Source organism: Xiphophorus couchianus, chromosome 3 (assembly GCF_001444195.1).
Source record: "Xiphophorus couchianus chromosome 3, X_couchianus-1.0, whole genome shotgun sequence".
Lineage (NCBI taxonomy): Eukaryota > Metazoa > Chordata > Actinopteri > Cyprinodontiformes > Poeciliidae > Xiphophorus > Xiphophorus couchianus.
The window spans coordinates 166,392-186,806 of record NC_040230.1 but is presented as its reverse complement, the minus strand read 5'-3'; the positions used below and the strand labels follow the sequence as shown (position 1 = coordinate 186,806).

The 20,415-nt window shown below is 46.6% G+C and overlaps 1 protein-coding gene across 3 annotated transcripts; it reads left to right on the top strand.

Annotated features, from left to right (window-relative positions):
- Positions 1-143: 143 nt before the first annotated feature.
- myo1eb (myosin IEb) lies at positions 144-20,383 on the top strand. Of its 3 annotated transcripts, none has more exons than XM_028012203.1 (27): positions 144-915; positions 2,353-2,490; positions 6,557-6,646; positions 7,408-7,502; positions 7,574-7,661; positions 8,092-8,181; positions 8,266-8,397; positions 8,469-8,603; positions 8,675-8,807; positions 8,942-9,138; positions 9,209-9,289; positions 14,284-14,370; positions 14,436-14,522; positions 14,603-14,770; positions 14,843-14,928; positions 15,210-15,291; positions 15,366-15,571; positions 15,645-15,789; positions 15,882-15,996; positions 16,067-16,236; positions 16,523-16,668; positions 16,750-16,896; positions 16,981-17,135; positions 17,214-17,288; positions 17,425-17,578; positions 17,673-17,836; positions 19,728-20,383. In XM_028012203.1, the coding sequence occupies exons 1-27, from the start codon at positions 913-915 to the stop codon at positions 19,802-19,804; spliced, it is 3,246 nt and encodes a 1,081-aa protein (XP_027868004.1). In that variant the 5' UTR covers positions 144-912; the 3' UTR covers positions 19,805-20,383. The 3 variants fall into 3 exon arrangements, 2 of the variants coding, with proteins under 2 accessions (XP_027868004.1, XP_027868003.1); XM_028012202.1 differs by having other exon boundaries at positions 17,389-17,578; XR_003594877.1 differs by lacking the exon at positions 19,728-20,383 and having other exon boundaries at positions 17,429-17,578; positions 17,673-17,809.
- The last annotated feature ends 32 nt before the right edge of the window (positions 20,384-20,415 follow it).

Here is a 20,415-nt window from a genome sequence, read left to right as displayed (position 1 = left end):
CGCTGCCGCGTCCTGATTCACCTGAACGCACCTGGACCAGGTGACCTCTGACCTCCAGAGTAACTGGATTAGTTTGTGAATGAATCATCTGAACTGCAGAAGAGAATCAAAGCACTCAATCAGTTCACTGAGCGAACAGTTCTGGTGTCGGTTCTGTTAGCCGGGTTAGCAGAATAAAGGTTTCCATAGCAACGCACCGTTGGTGAAGTGGCTCCGCCCCCTCCTCATTTTAACGCCTATATAAGGTAATTTCCTCCTCAGCCTTACCTGTTCAGGTATGCAGTTCAGACTGACCCGCAGCATGATACCATCACTACCGAACCATCTGCAGCTGATGGACCCAAAAGGACCGGTTCTGGTTCCATGAGCCAGGATCCATCGGATCGCTGGGCTTCATTCTGGTTCTGAGTATAAATCACTTCCTGCTCTAATCAAGCTGCAACCTGGTTCTGATGTGACCCGGTTGTTAATGGATCAAGCAGAACCAGCACCGTTTGGGTCCAGGCTCCAGGTTCTGGTGGTTCTGACTCCAGCTAGTGATTCTCCATCCAGAGCCGAACTGCTGCTGCTCTTCCGGTTCAGACCACCGGGTGGCAGCAGAGCGCCGCCACGCAGCGCTGAGACTCAGTTACCCAGAGTTCCCCGGGGATGGGAGGGGCGGGGCCTACCTGTCCACACCTGCAGAGAATCTGAAGACTGAAGGAAGAAACTGCGAACCGCGGGAGGAGGCGGCATGCTGAAAGGGAACTGAACTGAACCGAACCGAACCGGAGGGCTCCAACCCGCAGCGAGCCGGTCCAAGTCCTGCCTGGTTCCACCTGGACCCATCTGGACCCGCCAAGATCCAGCCGGATCCTTCTGGACCCAGATTTCTCAACTCTGATTTGAAGCAGGAAGTGGAGAAGCAGAAACATGGTGAGTTCACGGACCGCAGGTAGATCCAGGAAAACGGAACCACACAGGTTCTGGTTCTGAATCCAGTTTGCTTGGATGAACTGATCCGATTAAAATAAAGTTGAAATGATTTACATCAGAAACTCTGGGCTGAATAAAATCTGTTTGTTTACAGTTTGAGTTGTAAACTAGTTTTACATCCAAACCGACCAATCAGAGAGCAGCTGGCAGGCGGTGGGCGTCGGCTTACCGGCCCGGTTCATTTGGGAAGATTGGAGGAAAATATCTGCTGCTGATTGGCTGATTGTTCCTGTAAACATGATAGTAAACATGTAAACAATCAGGCCTCACACTTCCTGCTTAAGCTCAGCTGATCCTGTGTTATTTCACACACACACACACACACACACACACTCTCTCTCTCTCTCTCTCTCTCTCTCACACACGCAGCAGCTCTGCATGTCCTCGCAGGACTCTGGAATGCGGCCGCAGCCCGCGGGGCCCCGGGGACGCCTGAGGCCCCGCGGCGGGAGGGGCCGGTGACGTAACACTTTGATTGCATATAAAGCAGCCAATCAGAGAGTGATGGTTCTGCACAGGCGGCTCGTCTCCATGGAAACGGATCACAGCGACGCTGCAGACGAATAGAAACTAAAACCCAAACCTGGCCATGTGACTCTCAGCCAATCAGAGTCCAGATCTTCTGGGAGCGCCTGGTTTCTTATTGGTGACATCATCAATCAGCCTCATGTGGGCGGCAAAGTGTCGATGCCGCTGAACCTGTTGCTTGGACCGCTCAGCACCAGAACCTTTAGCCGAGATACTTGATCTCTGGACATTTCTGTCCTCCAGACAACAAGTCAAACATTCATCCATCCATTTTCTGTTCACCTTTGTCCCTAATGGGGTCGGGAGGGTTGATGCTGCCTCTCCAGCTGCGCTCCGGGCGAGAGGCGGGGTCATCCTGGACAGGTCACCAGTCTGTCGCAGGGCAACAAGTCAAACAAAGATGCACAAATATGAAATACTGAGAGTCTGGGCAACATGGCTCATCTCAGCGTATTAGCGTTAGCTTCTGCTAAATACCAGGTTTATATAGCGTATTAGCGTTAGCTTCTGCTAAATACCAGGTTTATATAGCGTATTAGCATTAGCTTCTGCTAAATACCAGGTTTATATAGCGTATTAGCGTTAGCTTCTGCTAAATACCAGGTTTATATAGCGTATTAGCGTTAGCTTCTGCTAAATACCAGTTATATATAGCGTATTAGCATTAGCTTCTGCTAAATACCAGGTTTATATAGCGTATTAGCGTTAGCTTCTACTAAATACTGCCTTGGTGTAGTGCTTTAGTTTTAGCACTGCTAAAGTTTATGATTAGCACCTCCAGGTTGGTAAAGCTAATGGCGCCCTCCTCTGCATTCCTGGTAAAGTTTTGCTGACCTTTGACCCCTCCAGGGCAGCAAGGAGCGGTACCACTGGCAGGCCCAGAACGTGAAAGTGAGCGGAGTGGACGACATGGTTCTGCTGTCCAAGATCAACGAGGACGCCATCACCGACAACCTGAAGAAGAGATACATGGACGACTACATCTTCGTATCCTCCGTCCACACACACTCACACACACACTAACACTAACACACACACTAACACACACACTAACACTCACACACACACTCACACTAACACACACACTAACACACACACTAACACTCACACTAACACACACACACACAAACACACACACTAACACTCACACACACACTAACACTCACACTAACACACACACTAACACTCACACTAACACTCACACACACACACACACTAACACACACACAAACACACACACACACACTAACACACACACACACTAACACTCACACACACACACACACTAACACACACACTAACACTCACACTAACACTCACACTAACACTCACACACACACACACACTAACACACACACTAACACTAACACACACTAACACTCACACTAACACTCACACACACACACACACACTCACACTAACACTCACACACACACTCACACACACACTCACACTAACACTCACACTAACACTAACACAAACACACACTAACACTCACACTAACACAAACCACACACACACACACTAACACTCACACTAACACAAACACACACACACACACTAACACTCACACTACACTCACACACACACTCACACTAACACTCACACTAACACACACACTAACACACACACTAACACACACACTAACACACTAACACTAACACACACACTAACACACACACTAACACTCACACTAACACACACACACTAACACACACACTAACACTCACACTAACACACACACTAACACTCACACTAACACACACACACTAACACACACACTAACACTCACACTAACACACACACTAACACACACACTAACACTCACACTAACACACACACACTAACACACACACTAACACACACACTAACACACACACTAACACTCACACTAACACACACACACACACACACACTAACACTCACACAACACACACACACTAACACACACACTAACACACACACACACACTAACACACACACAAACACACACACACACACTAACACACACACTAACACTCACACTAACACTAACACTCACACACACACTAACACACACACTAACACACACACACACACTAACACACACACTAACACTCACACACACACAAACACACACACACACTAACACACACACTAACACACACACTAACACACACACAAACACACACACACACACTAACACACACAAACACTAACACACACACTAACATACACACTAACACACACACTAACACACACACACACACTAACACACACACACACTCACACTAACACACACACTAACACACACACTAACACTCACACTAACACTCACACTAACACTCACACACACACACACACACTAACACACACACTAACACTCACACACACAAACACACTAACACACACACTAACACTCACACACACACACACACTAACACACTAACACACACACTAACACTCACACTAACACTAACACACACACACACACTAACACACACACTAACACACACACACACAAACACACTAACACACACACTAACACTCACACACACACTAACACACACACTAACACACACACACACAAACACACTAACACACACACTAACACTAACACACACACTAACACACACACTAACACACACACACACAAACACACTAACACACACACTAACACTCACACACACACACACACTAACACACACACTAACACTCACACTAACACTCACACACACACACACACTAACACACACACTAACACTCACACACACACACACACTAACACTCACACTAACACTCACACACACACACACACTAACACACACACTCACACTAACACTCACACTAACATACACACTAACACACACACACACACTAACACACACACACACTAACACACACACACACACACTAACACACACACACACTAACACACACACTCACACTAACACACACACAAACACACACACACACACAAACACACACACACACACACACTCACACACACTAACACTCACACACACACTAACATACACACTAACACACACACTAACACACACACAAACACACACACACACACTAACACACACACACACTAACACACACACTCACACTAACACACACACTAACACACACACTAACACTAACACACACACACACACTAACACACACACTAACACACACACAAACACACACACACACACTAACACACACACTCACACTAACACACACACTAACACTCACACTAACACACACACAAACACACACACACACACTAACACACACACACACTAACACACACACTCACACTAACACACACACTAACACTCACACTAACACACACACAAACACACACACACACACTAACACACACACAAACACACACACACACACTAACACACACACACACTAACACACACACTCACACTAACACACACACTAACACACACACTAACACTAACACACACACACACACTAACACACACACTAACACTCACACTAACACACACACAAACACACACACACACACTAACACACACACACACTAACACACACACTCACACTAACACACACACTAACACTCACACTAACACACACACAAACACACACACTAACACTAACACACACACACACACTAACACACACACTCACACTAACACTCACACACACACACACACACTCACACTAACACTCACACTAACACACACACTAACACTCACACTAACACACACACAAACACACACACACACACTAACACACACACAAACACACACACACACACTAACACAAACACACACTAACACACACACACACTAACACACACACTCACACTAACACACACACTAACACACACACTAACACTAACACACACACACACACTAACACACACACTCACACTAACACTCACACACACACACACACACTCACACTAACACTCACACACACACACACACACTCACACTAACACTCACACTAACACACACACAAACACACACACACACACAAACACACACACACACAAACACACTCACACACACTAACACACACAAACACTAACACACACACTAACATACACACTAACACACACACTAACACACACACAAACACACACACACACACACTAACACACACACTCACACTAACACACACACTAACACACACACTAACACTAACACACACACACACACTAACACACACACTAACACTCACACTAACACACACACTAACACTCACACTAACACTCACACACACACACACACTAACACACACACTAACACTCACACTAACACTCACACTAACACACACACTAACACACACACTAACACACACACACACACACACACAAACACACTAACACTCACACTAACACTCACACTAACACTCACACTAACACACTAACACTCACACTAACACACACACACACACACACTAACACTCACACTAACACTCACACACACACACACACACACTAACACTCACACTAACACACACACTAACACACTAACACTCACACTAACACACACACACACACACACTAACACTCACACTAACACACACACAAACACACTAACACTCACACTAACACTCACACTAACACTCACACACACACACACACACACTAACACTCACACTAACACACACACACACTAACACTCACACTAACACACACACTAACACACACACACACACACTAACACTCACACTAACACACACACTCACACTAACACACACACTAACACTCACACTAACACACACACACACACTAACACACACACTAACACTCACACTCACACTAACACACACACACACACAAACACACTAACACTCACACTAACACTCACACTACCACTCACACTAACACACACACACACACTAACACACACACTAACACACACACTAACACACACACTAACACTCACACTAACACACACACTCACACTAACACACACACTAACACTCACACTAACACACACACACACACTAACACACACACACACTAACACTCACACTAACACTCACACACAAACACACTAACAGGTTCTGGTTTAGCTCCTTCACCCAGCTGTGTCAGACTTACATCGGGCCGGTTCTGATCTCAGTGAACCCGTTCAAACAGCTGCCGTACTTCACAGAGAGAGAGGTGGAGATGTACCAGGGAGCGGTGAGACACGGAGAGACTTGGAGACACGGAGAGACTTGGAGACACTGAGAGACTTGGAGACAGAGAGACTTAGAGACACAGAGACTTGGAGACACTGAGAGAGACTTGGAGACACTGAGAGAGACTTGGAGACACTGAGAGACTTGGAGACAGAGAGACTTAGAGACAGAGAGACTTGGAGACACAGAGAGAGACTTGGAGACACTGAGAGACTTGGAGACAGAGAGAGAGACTTGGAGACACTGAGAGACTTGGAGACAGAGAGACTTGGAGACACTGAGAGAGACTTGGAGACAGAGAGACTTGGAGACACTGAGAGACTTGGAGACAGAGAGACTTAGAGACAGAGAGACTTGGAGACACAGAGAGAGACTTGGAGACACTGAGAGACTTGGAGACAGAGAGAGAGACTTGGAGACACTGAGAGACTTGGAGACAGAGAGACTTGGAGACACTGAGAGAGACTTGGAGACAGAGAGACTTGGAGACACTGAGAGACTTGGAGACAGAGAGAGACTTGGAGACAGAGAGAGACTTGGAGACACAGAGAGAGACTTGGAGACACTGAGAGACTTGGAGACAGAGAGACTTGGAGACACTGAGAGAGACTTGGAGACAGAGAGACTTGGAGACAAAGAGACTTGGAGACACTGAGAGAGACTTGGAGACACTGAGAGACTTAGAGACAGAGAGACTTGGAGACAAAGAGACTTGGAGACACGGAGGCAGACAGCAAGTCTCTAAGCTCCACCTGTCTGCAGGCGCAGTACGAGAACCCGCCCCACATCTACGCTCTGGCCGACTCCATGTACCGGAACATGATGATTGACAGCGAGAACCAGTGCGTCATCATCAGGTGGGCGGAGCCTCGCAATCGGCTCCAACCAGAGAGACGGCTGAATGTGAAACTACTTCCTGTCTCCTCAGCGGCGAGAGCGGAGCCGGGAAAACCGTCGCCGCCAAGTACATCATGAGCTACGTGTCCAAAGTGTCCGGAGGAGGAGAGAAAGTGCAGGTGTGTCCTGATGTTGCCATGGTTACAGTCACTAGAGGCAGGTATGGAGTCCAGACCGAAACCAAAACCGAATGTTTAGAAGTTTATGTTGGTGCAGCACAAAATGGTTCATAACTCAACCAAAGCTCCTCAGATGGTTTATTCTGATCGGTTTTAATTTACTGACTCAGATGATGCGACTCGGCGCCGAGTCGGCGCCGTCGGCCGATTGCTGCGTTGCTTTGGCTCGGCTTGCTCTGCGTCTGAGAGTGACGATGAAACCGATTTAGGTTTTTATCAGTTTCTCAAAATCTTTTGAGTCTGGAATCGATCTGGATGGTCAGTCAGAGACCTGGAGGAAACAGGTGGAGACAGGTGCGGTCTGGGTCTCCATTGCTGCTGTGGAGGCAGGCTGTTACCATGGTAACCAAGTTTGCTTGTCACTACACAGCGGGTCAAAGACATCATCCTGCAGTCCAACCCCCTGCTGGAGGCTTTTGGTAACGCAAAGACAGTCCGCAACAACAACTCCAGCAGATTTGTGAGTATTATACTACTACACAGCAGTACTACACAGGAGTACTACACTTTAGCAGTACTACCAGCAGGCCTTTTGTCTGTCCAGGGAAAGTACTTTGAGATCCAGTTCAGCCGGGGTGGAGCTCCTGATGGAGGGAAAATCTCCAACTTCCTGCTGGAGAAAAGCCGAGTCGTCTCCCAGAACCCCGGAGAAAGGAACTTTCACATCTACTACCAGGTACTTACTGGTGCGGTACTTCGGTGTACTGGGACACGGGGGGTTTATCTGTCTCCCTGTGATGATGTCAGCTTTTGGGCGGAGCCAGCGGGGAGCAGAGGGAGAACCTGGGGGTCACGACCCCGGACTACTACTTCTACCTGAACCAGTCAGGAACGTACACGGTGGAGGATGTGGACGACAGGAAGGACTTCTCCGATACCATGGTGACCACTTGGCCCGCTCCGTCCCCAAGTCTGTCTCCCCGTCTCCAGGGTAACCGTCCCTCTGTCCGCAGGCCGCCATGTCCGTCGTGGGTCTGTCTCTGGACGATCAGGACTCGGTTCTGCAGCTGGTCGCAGGAATCCTTCACCTGGGGAACATCGGCTTCCGGGAGGAGAACAACTACGCCGTGGTGGAAAGCCAGGACTGTAGGTGGCCCAACACAACCAAACGGAACCAAGTAGAACTCATCAGAACCAATTTGAACCAATCAGAACCCGGATTCTCCTGACCTCAGTTTGTTTTCATATTTCCGTGTCTCTTCCCCCTTTGTCCCCTCCAGTCCTGGCGTTCCCGTCCTTCCTGCTGGGAATCTCTCAGGACGGACTCTGCAACAAGCTCACCAGCCGGGTCATGGACAGCAAGTGGGGCGGCAAGACCGAGTCCATCTCCGTCACCCTGAACACGGAGCAGGCCTGCTTCTCCAGGGACGCCCTGTCCAAAGCGCTCTACGCCCGCCTCTTCGACTACCTGGTGGACGTGAGTCCCAGCGTCCGTCCCCGTCTCCGGTTGTCCCTGTCCGTCTCAGCTGGTGTCTCCTGTGTCTCAGTGCGTCAACAAGGCCATGCAGAAGGAGACGGAGGAGCTGAACATCGGAGTCCTGGACATCTACGGCTTCGAGATCTTCCAGGTAAACCAGCGTTTCTCAACCTGTTTTGGGACAGCGCCCCCTATCCATCATCCAGGTCCTCACCGCCCCAATCAAAGAAATTGTAGGCTACTTTGCACTGAATATTATTTTATGTCTTTTGTTATTAAAGTTTTTATTATTTTAGAACACACATGTATACAACCCTCCCCAAAAATAAAAAACACAAATAGAGCAAAACAAAACAACCACCAGGTCTGCGCATATCTAATCAATAAAAGTTTCACTAAAAAATAAAAACTGGCGTATACAAATATCCTCGATGTTAGCAGAAACAGCCACAGTAACAGCAGTAATCACTCGTCAGTACTTAGCAGCTCATCACAGGAATTTACTCGTCCCAATATTACAGGAGAGAAAACCCTTCCAGGATTTTCTAACTCATTGTTTAGCTTAGCCAGCATTTGTTCATATGACAACATTAGTTCCAACCAGTTTTTAATATTCGGAACAGTTGCAGATTTCCATAGTCTGAGGATTGTTCTGGCAGCCGTGACCGTCCCCACCGGCTCCACGGTGCTTTGGGGTTTCGACATATTAGGCGTCACTATCTGATCTCCCAATAAGCAAAGTCTTGGTGCTATGGGTATCCCCACACCTATCCACTTTCCAATGTGTTGTAATACTGTTTTCCAGAATGGGGAGATGCATTTACATTCCCACATCGCATGTTTAAAAGTTCCTGGTTCCGTTTTGCATTTCCAGCATAGGTTTTTGGCGAGCAGGCCCATTCTATGGAGCCTGGATGGGGTGAAATAAAATCTATGTACTATCTTATAGTGCATAAATTTCCCTGTCGATTCTTTAATATATTTCCCATTATTTGAAAGTACTTTCGACCATTCTTCATCACTAAAAATGCAGCCAAGGTCCCTCTGCCAGACAATCCCCAGACTTTTACATATATCCTTTTGCATGCCGTTAAATAATTTATAAAATGTGGATGCCTTATATTTGATTTTACTTGAACCCATAAATTCCTGTATTGGATTATCCTTATGTGTGAAATTGTCTTCAATAATACAGTCTAATTTGTAGATATCTCCAAAAACTTTCTTTTTTTAAATTATATTTCAGCATGAGATCTGAAAAAGACATAAAAACCCGTCAGTATACAAATCATCCACAGTGTGTATTGCCTTCACAAGCCATTGTTCCCAATAAACAGTTTTTGTTCCAATACAGATGGATGGATTAAACCACAATGAAGAATACAACTGTTTAAAATGCGACATCCTACATATTTTATGCATCTCCTTCCATACTAATTTAGAATGTGCCAATACTGGATTTGTGGGGAGAGGATGTCTATTATATGTTTTACCATGAGAAAGAACATCTATTGGTCTGAAAGGATTCACTAATTCTTCTTCAATATTCATCCAACTCAGCTTTGTTTCTCCCTTTACAAAATATTTGAACAACTTAGACATTTCAAAGGCGAGATTATATAACCTTACATTAGGTTAGAGCCACGCCCCCTGTGTCCCCTGCACACCACATTTTCTTAATGCTAATTCTGGGTTTCTTTTTGTCCCAAAGGAAGTCCTTAACATAAGTCTCGTATTGTTTGTATACCTGTGATGGGATGTCAACAGGCACCATCATGGACACATAATTAAACAATGGGGCTATCACCATTTTTATTACACTCACCTTTCCCCATAAGGAAAGCTTCAATTTTGCCCATTTATTAAGATTAGTTTTTATTTTCTGAAGAAGCGGTTCCATATTCAGTAGCATTATTTCCTCTAGATTCGGATGGAGTCGTACACCCAGATATTTCATACCCAAGGGAACCATTTAAAGTTGTGTAATTTCATTTGAGTGACATGCTTGTGATATGGGCATACACTCGGATTTGTTCCAGTTGATCTTGTATCCTGAAAATTTTGAATATAATTCAACACACTGTAGTAGAGCTGGAACAGAGACGGTTGGATCTGCTATAACAGCTAAGATGTCATCTGCATACATAAGCAACTTGTGCTCTTTTCCTCCTGCATAAATTCCTTTGATTCTTGGATTGACTCTTATCGCTACTGCCAACGGTTCTACAACCAGCGTGAAAAGCAATGGGGATAAGGCACAGCCTTGTCTTGTCCCTCTGGAAAGAAGAAAAAATGTGGATAATTGACCATTCGTCATAACTGCTGCTTTTGGTTTGGAATATAACATTTCTACCCATTTGCAGAACACAGATCCAAATCCAAATTTCAAAAGTGTTGTTTTGAGAAAGTCCCATTCCACGCGGTCGAAGGCTTTTTCAGCATCTAAAGAGAATGATGCAACAGAGATTGTGTTAGGGTGATTCAAATGTATTAGATGAGCAAGTCTTCCCATATTATCGACTGCAGACCTGTTCTTAATAAAGCCTACCTGATCTTCATTTATAATATCTGGAAGTACTTTTTCTAGTGTTTTTGTTAATATTTTGCAATCTGCTCCTATGAGGCTAATGGCTCTGGAGTTAGATGGATCTGAAACATCTCTGTCCTTTTTAGGAATAAGTGATATCAGAGCCATTGAGAGTACCAGGTAGAGAGCCTGACTCAAAGGCTTCTCCATATACATCATGCAGTAATGGGGCAATGGTGTCAATATATTTCTTATAATATTCAACTGGAAAGCCATCCAGGCCCGGCGATTTCCCAGGTTTCATAGACAAGATCGTAGCTTTGATTTCTTCTAAAGTGATAGGAGAATCCAATTGTTCTCTTTTCTTGTTGGAGATGGTGGCCAGCTTCAGTGATGAGAAAAAAACATTCATTTCCTCCGTGTCAGGTTTGTTAGTGGATGTGTAAAAGTTTTTATAAAATTCTTCAAAAATCCCATTTATTTCTGTGACTGCAGTGAATGTTTTACCATCTTTTTTAATTAGAGGAATGTTATTAGAGTTTAAGTTGTCTCGCTAATAATTTCCCACTTTTTTCTCCACCTTCATAATATTTAATTTTAAGTCTAAATAAGGCATATTCAGCTTTTTTATTATATAAATCATGTAACTGATATTTAAGATTACAAAGTGTTTGATATAGATGATTTGAGTAATTCTGTGCTATTTTTTCTCTAGCAAACAAATTTCTTTTTCCAATGTTTTTTCTTTCCCATTATTTTCTTTTTTAATTTTTGATGCATATGCAATGAATTTTCCCCGTATCGATGCTTTGGACGCTTCCCACACAGAGGCTATATTATCCGTGGAACCAATATTTACTTGGAGAAAAAAATGAAGATCCTCCAGAATAGAGTTACTAAATGCCTCATTGTGAAGTAGCATAGTATTAAGTCTCCAACGTCCTCTCCTTTCTTTTTCCACATTGAAGTCTATATGTAACTCCACCATACCATGGTCACTTATGATAATTGTTCCTATTTCACAGCCCATTACGGACTCCACTAGCTTATTAGATATTAAGAAAAAGTCAATATAGAATATATTTATATAAAATATAGAATATATTTTATGACTGTGAGAGTAAAAAGTATATTCTCTCTCTCCTGGGTTTACCAGTCTCCATATATCAACCAGATTCCAGTCCTGTGCCAGCATTTGGATTGCAGCCCAGTCCTTGGGTGCTGGTTTCCCCCTTGGCGTGCTTTTATCAATAAATCCATCCATCACCTGGTTGAAATCGCCCCCCAGAATAATCTGGCCCTCGGTGTTTATGCTATTAACGTCATGAAAGAAGTCGGGTTCTTCCTGATTAGGAGCATAAATGTTGCAGAGGACAGTCCTACTTCCGTTATATGAAGCGTCCTTCCTTATCATTATGTTGCTTAAGCTTAACAAAACTTATGTTTTTATTAACAAGGATCATTACACGGTTTGGTTTGCTTGAAAATGAGCTGTGGTACACTTGACCCACCCAGCCTCTTTTGAACTTAGCAGCTTCTTCATCCCCAATTATATGTGATTCTTGGATGAATGCAATATCAGCACCCTTGGATTTTAGGTAAGTCAAAACTTTTTGTCTTTTAATTGGGTGCCCACATCCATTAATATTCCATAAAATTATGTTAATATATCCCTTAGACATCTTTTGCTATTTGATACACTTTGCTGATTTGATCTGCCACTTAACGAGGTACATACACAACAGCATAATAACTAATACTAACAACATGCACAAACTAAAATACACTGACCTGGTGCAGAAAAAAGAAAAGAAAAGCAACACAGAACATGCTGCCGCTTCCAGTCCTTTTCTTAGCCCCTCTATTTAAATGTGGTCCGTGAGACGCCTTGAAATTCGTCCTTGGGCAACACAGCCGTCCGAACCCCGAAACACACAACCGACTTAAATTTTACAAACTATTTTTGATAAATATACACCTCAGATAATAACTTTGCCTTTCACTTAGCTTGTTGCAGGAACCTTCCAGCCTCTGAATTGTCCCGGAAAGTTTTCCTTTCTCCCTTCCAGGTGAAGATGATCGTTGCTGGGAACAGCAGCCGGTGTTTCACCTCCATTTCCCGGAGACATTTCTTTACGGTGTTGAAAGCTCTCCTTTTCTCCACTAGCTCCTTCAGCAGGTCCTCAAAGAAAGATCATTTGCAGCCTTCCCACTCCAGCCCACGTTTTTCTTTGGCCATCTGTAGCACCTTGTCCCGGCCCGATGAGCGTCAGAACCGTATCAGGATGGTTCGGGGTGATTTATTAACATCTGGTTTGGGCGCCAGTGAACGGTGGGCCCGCTCCACTTCGAACTCGCTGCCCGTGAGGCCGAACCCTTGAGCAATGATCCTTTCCACATATTGACACGTTTCCTCTTTCTTCTTTATCTTCTTTCAGTCCCACCATTCTTACATTGTTCCTCCGACTGCGGTCCGTAGAGAAGGAACCGACCATCGGTCAGACTTTCTTGGTGCTAGCAGAGGCTGTTGCAACGCTTGTCCTTTAACAGAACTTTCCTCATTGATGTGAAAAATCAGCAGCTCAACCAGGCACTGCTTCTTCTTCTTCTACTTTCAGAAAAATGGTTTTGAACAATTCTGCATCAACTTTGTGAACGAGAAGCTGCAGCAGATCTTCATTGAGCTGACGCTGAAGGCCGAGCAGGTGAGCTGGAGAGCCAAGCACACCCGGGCCCGGTTCTGGTTCTGATCCCGGTTCTGGTTCTGCAGGAGGAGTACGTCCAGGAGGGGATCCGTTGGACCCCCATTGAGTATTTCAACAACAAGGTGGTCTGTGACCTCATTGAGTCCAAACTGGTGAGTGGACCGACCCGCGGGCCGGCTGGGGGCAGAGCTTCCCACGCGTCACTCCCTCCGTCCGTCTGGTCATTTCCCAGAATCCTCCTGGGGTGATGAGCATCCTGGACGACGTCTGCGCCACGATGCACGCCAAGGGAGAGGGGGCGGACCAGACGCTGCTGCAGAAGCTGCAGGGACAAATCGGGACCCACGAGCATTTCAGCAGCTGGAACCGCGGCTTCATCATCCACCACTACGCTGGCAAGGTCTGACCTCACCTGACCTCACCTGACCTCACCTGACCTCACCTGTTGCTCGCCCGTCCCTCTCTCTCTCAGGTGTCGTATGATGTCGGCGGGTTCTGTGAGCGGAACCGGGATGTCCTCTTCAATGACATCATCGAGTTGATGCAGAGCAGCGAGTAGTGAGTGTTCAGCTCCGTCTTTCTGAGGACTTTCCAGGTTTACGCCACGGCGCCTCCAGATGGACAGCTGCTGTAACTGCAGGTCCAAGTGGTTTGGTTACAGGTCCTGGTTCTGTCCTGCCTGGTATGAATAGATCTGACCCTCTGTCAGCTGTTAACCCTTTAATGTTTAATCAACTTCCTGTCCTCTAACTTGGTCAGTGTCACTTTAACCTGTGGTGCAGGAAGCTGTGACCCTTCAGAATAAGAGGTAGTTTAATCTGTGATGTGTTCGTGGTCAGTCTGTTCATCAGAGCGCTGTTCCCGGAGAACCTGGAGGTGGAAAAACGAGGCCGGCCGACCACGGCCAGTAGCAAGATCAAGGTGAGTCGGGTCCTTAGCGGGTTGTGGTGACCAGATACCAGACCGGTCCTTGACCTTTGACCTCCCTCCTCCAGAAACAGGCCAACAGTCTGGTCCAGACCCTGATGAAGTGCACGCCCCATTACATCCGGTGCATCAAACCCAACGAGACCAAGCGGCCTCGAGACTGGGAGGAGACCCGGGTCCGGCACCAGGTGGAGTACCTGGGCCTGCGGGAGAACATCCGGGTCCGCCGGGCCGGATACGCTTACCGCCGCGTCTTCAACAAGTTCCTGCACAGGTTCTGCATCAAGCCCCACACAACCAGAACCGGCTGCTGGCTCGGTCGCTCTAACGGGTCTGGCGGTCTGCAGGTACGCCATCCTGACCAGAGAGACCTGGCCCAAGTGGCGGGGCGAGCAGCGCCAGGGCGTCCTGCACCTGCTGCGCTCCGTCAACATGGATCAGGACCAGTTCCAGCTGGGGACAGCCAAGGTCTTCATCAAAGCTCCGGAGTCGGTAAGAGACGTTCTGGTTCTGGAGGTTCTGGTTCTGCAGCAGTACTTCCTCCTCCAACACCAGCTGAAAGGTTCTGCTCTCTGTCTGTGCAGCTCTTCCTGCTGGAGGAAATGCGCGAGAGGAAATTCAACGGCTACGCCCGCGTCATCCAGAAGGCGTGGCGCAAACACATCGCCGTCCGCAAATACGTCAGGATGAGGGAGGAAGGTCCGAAGTTCTACCTCAAACAGAGGAGTCCTGGTCCAGTTTGAGTCCTCACACATCCTTCTTTTTCCAGCCTCAGACATTCTGCTGAACAAGAAGGAACGCCGCAAGAACAGCATCAACAGGAACTTTGTGGGCGACTACATCGGAACCGACAACCACCCTGAGATCCGGCAGTTTGTGGGTCGCCGAGAGAGAATCGACTTTGCTGACGTGGTCGTCAAGTTCGACCGACGCTTCAAGGTACCAACTGCACAAACTGAAGGCTCTTCATCTCCTAAGGGGTGTCATGTCCTGTGGGGCGTCACCTGCTAGGAATAATCTTCCCTCTGGAGAGTGATGGACTTCCGGCAGCTTGGAGATGACCTTTGACCTGATTATTGCTGTCTGGTCCGTCCCACCTGGATGCTCGTCCGAGTGACGGAGGTTCTCTCAGGACTTGTGTGGTCCAGATGTGCTGGTTCTGTCCCGGTTCTGCTGTTGTAAACCAGATGTTCTCCGAAACGTTTTTGTTGCTGCTGTTTTGCAGACAACGAAGTGTGACCTCATCCTGACCCCAAAGTTCCTGTATCTGATTGGCCGAGAGAAGGTGAAGCAAGGTCCGGATAAGGGTCAGATCCGTGAGGTTCTTAAGAGGAAGATCCAGCTCAACCGGATCCAGTCAGTTTCTCTCAGGTAAGTGACCAGAACCAGAGGGGGAACCACCCGAGCCCAGCGTCGGTTCTGATGGCTCTGGCCCGCCCGTCTGTCCGGCAGCACGCTGCAGGATGACTTCTTCGTCGTCCATGAGGAAGAGTACGACAGCGTCCTGCAGAGCGTCTTCAAGACCGAGTTCCTCAGTCTGCTGGTGAAACGGTACCAGGAGAACACGGACCGCAAGCTGGCGCTGAAGTTCAACAACCTGTGAGTACCAGAACCCCACCTGAACCTGAGCAGAACCCAAACGGAACCTGATCAGAACCCAAACAGAACCTCTCCTCCATCCAGCCTGGAGTTCAAGGTGAAGAAGGGCCGCCATCTCTTCAGCTCGTCCGGTTCCAGGCAGATCCAGTTCCAGGCGGGCCAGGGAGATGAGGTGGTTCTGAAGCCCAGTGGTAAGGTTCTGCACGTCTCCATCGGGCCGGGCCTCCCAAAGAACTCCAGTAAGTTCTGACCCAGTTCATCCCCCATGGCAGAACCTTCATGTCTCCTCCTGATCACTTCCTGTGTCTGACCTGCAGGACCGACCCGGAAGGATAACCGCAAGAGCCGCTACATGGGCGGCCAGGCTCCGCCCACCTACCAGAACCACTCAGGTACCAGCTGCTCTCTCTCTGGACCAGAACCTCTCCGAAACCGGTTCTGGAATCTCTCTGAAGGATTTTGGTTTATCACTTCTTCTATTTTCTGCCACAGCGCCTCGCAGCAGAGGGGGCGGGGCTTCCAGAGGAGGCCCCGCCCCCTCCAGAGGGTCCACTCTTAGGCAGCAGTCCAGCATGGACCAACCCACCCTGCCCCGCCTCCAGAACCAGCACCGGCCCAGAAACCAGCTGATCCAGAACCAGGACATGGGCTTCATGAACGTCCCTGACCAGGGAGCGGCGGGGTGAGGTCCAGAACCCTCAGCGGTCAAAGGTCACCTCCAGGTAGCTGCTCTGTTGCCCCCAGCAATGACATGTGTCGGTACTCCTGGCCCACAGGTTCCACAGGCGTCTCTCCAAGGAGGTGAAGCCGGTTCCGGGAGCGGGTCGGCCTAAACCCAAACCTCGGTCCCCCCAATGCAGAGCTCTGTACGCCTACGATGCCCAGGACACCGACGAGCTGAGCTTCAACGCCGACGACGTCATCGAGATCCTCACTGAAGGTACGTCTGCCACCGGGCTGGGTCCAGTGGAACCGCTGGAACCGGGTCCAGGTCAGGTTTACATGGTTACCCATGGTCCTGTTGTTTCCAGCCACCCATAATTCATGCTGTGCGTGAATTATGGCTGCGAACCATTTGTTTACATGCTAGCAACGCGCTAACAGCTAGCAGCTAGCATCTTTCATCTGGAAAGATGGAAAAGTGGAAACATGGAAATGTGAAAAAGTGAAAACGTGGAAACATGAAAACTTGGAAAAGTGGAAACGTGAACATGTGGAAACGGCTTCCCTCATCACAGGAACTCTCCTTTTGGTTTTGGGACTCAACTTTTACTTGATGTTGCACAATAACTGAAAACAGAGATTAACGTCTACAATGAATTAAAACCGCAGATTATCCAGAGTAGTTTCCACAGTATTCGTTTCCACGGTAACCTCCCAGGAATAAGGTGGGCAGTAACTCGCAGCTATGGGATGTATTTAAGTCATTGTTGCTTCTAGCACCCCCTACAGGCCTCAGGGTGAACTACAGCCAGTCGCTGTGACTGTAGATTCTACGTAAAGCTGTTCATGGACCCGATGGTACCGACTCTGTGGTTCTGAGCTGCCAGGTAGCTGCTCCCCTCTGCACCTTTCTTCTCTGGGTCAGCGATGAGGAATCAATCTGCTCGGTCAGATTGTCAAACTCATTTTCGTTTGGGGCCAAATCAAAACCCTGGAGGCTCTTAAAGGGCCGGTTGTGCCAGAATGTATTGATAAAACCTGTCCACAAACTGCTAACATAACAATTCTTAAATTTAAATAATATTATTGAACATCTTTTCAGTCCTTCCAGGATTTTGTGATAGTTTAATGTTTTTACAATAAAAATCAAAGTGTTTGTGATACTAATTTGTAAATATTTGAAGTATTTGCACTTATTATGACGACTTTTTATTACTTGCCTCATGGATCAGGGACTACAATCTGCTGTTTAGTACAAGTAAGAAAGTTTCTGACAATTTTTGAGAAAAATCTGCAATGAATTCCTAATTGTGTAAAGTGTGGCGTTTTGGTGATTTTACATCAATTTCCACGGTAATTCTCAAGAAACTGGAGGGACTGATTGATATAAATTGGCAGTAAACAGATAAAACCTGCATTGACTTGATTGATAACATAATATTTCAGCACACTTGGAGTTTAGCCCCAGAAAAAGCTTCAGCTGGCCGGATTTGGCCCGCGGACCTTTAGATGTGTTGAACCAGAGTCTGATGTAAAATCCGACAGGTGACAGGTGTCAGGTGACGGTCGGCGGGACCCCCCTGCCCCTCGGGTCAAACTCATCAGTTTCATGTTGTTACTGACATCAAGCGATTCGGGTAAAAAAAATCCACTTGGTGTTTATTGTTGTAAAATAAATATGTAAAAAGTGAGATAAAAATGAAAAACAGAGAAACAAAAGTTGGACAGAATGTTTTGACTACAAAAATAAAGTTTTGATAAACATGCCAATTTATTTAGTTGAATTTTGCTATGAAAATATTTGCTATGTATTTCTAATATTTTTGGAGCATAACTGGTTTATTGGGTGAAATCTGTCTGATTATTTCACTGTTAGTTTAAGATGTGATGATCCTGTTTCTTTCCCACCCAAAGTTCTGCAGGAACCATTAGGGCTGAAAGCCTCCAATGATTCGAGTTCCTCGATTCCTAAAATATTGTTTTACAGCCCTGGTGGTGGATAAATGCAGACGGTCGACTCAAATTAAGGCTCATCAGTGAATCCAGTTGGTAACTTCACTGCACAAGAAAACAAAACCTAACAAACTTGACAGCCGTGGTTCTGATTTTGTTCTGCAGTAAATATGAAACTGTGGTTCTGACCCGTTCCTCTGGTTCCTGTCTCGTAGATCTGTCGGGTTGGTGGTTCGGCCGGCTGCGGGGCAAAGAGGGGATGTTCCCTGGAAACTACGTGGAGAAGATCTAGACCTGGGGTCAGAGGTCAACCATCAGGAGACACTTGGAGTCAAACACACGATGTTCTGGTCTGTTTCATCGGCCTGGGTCGGTTCTGAAGGGTTCCTGGTCTTGATGAGCGGTTCTGTGAAGGAGTCGTTCCATCAATGTTGACATCAGTATTAGTAGCTAGCGCCTCCTTCAGGCCCCAAAGGATTTTATTCTCATCACAGTTTGATTCACTGTCTGATTAAATCATGAATTTAACTGAACCAAGTTCTGGTTCCGCTCCAGCTGATCCAGCATCAATTTAGAAACATGTTTAACGATCAGATTTATAGTCTCCTCTGTTTCATCCTTCAGTTTCGGTCTGATTTCAGCCATTAATGCAGGCGGAGGTGGCACTACATTACCCAGAGTTCCTGTTGGAAGGAGCGCTGCCTTCAAGTGCTGCTGGAAATTAGACCTCTGATCAGTCCATGATTTTTATACACTGTCTGAATATTTCATATTAGCTCATATGTTGTAAATCCTTTAAAGCTCAGAACAGATTTTAGATTAGAATGTGTTTTTCTGACCAACAAATTAAATAAAATCTGATAAAAATCTATCGATTGTTTTTATTTGTTTCTCTGAAACTAA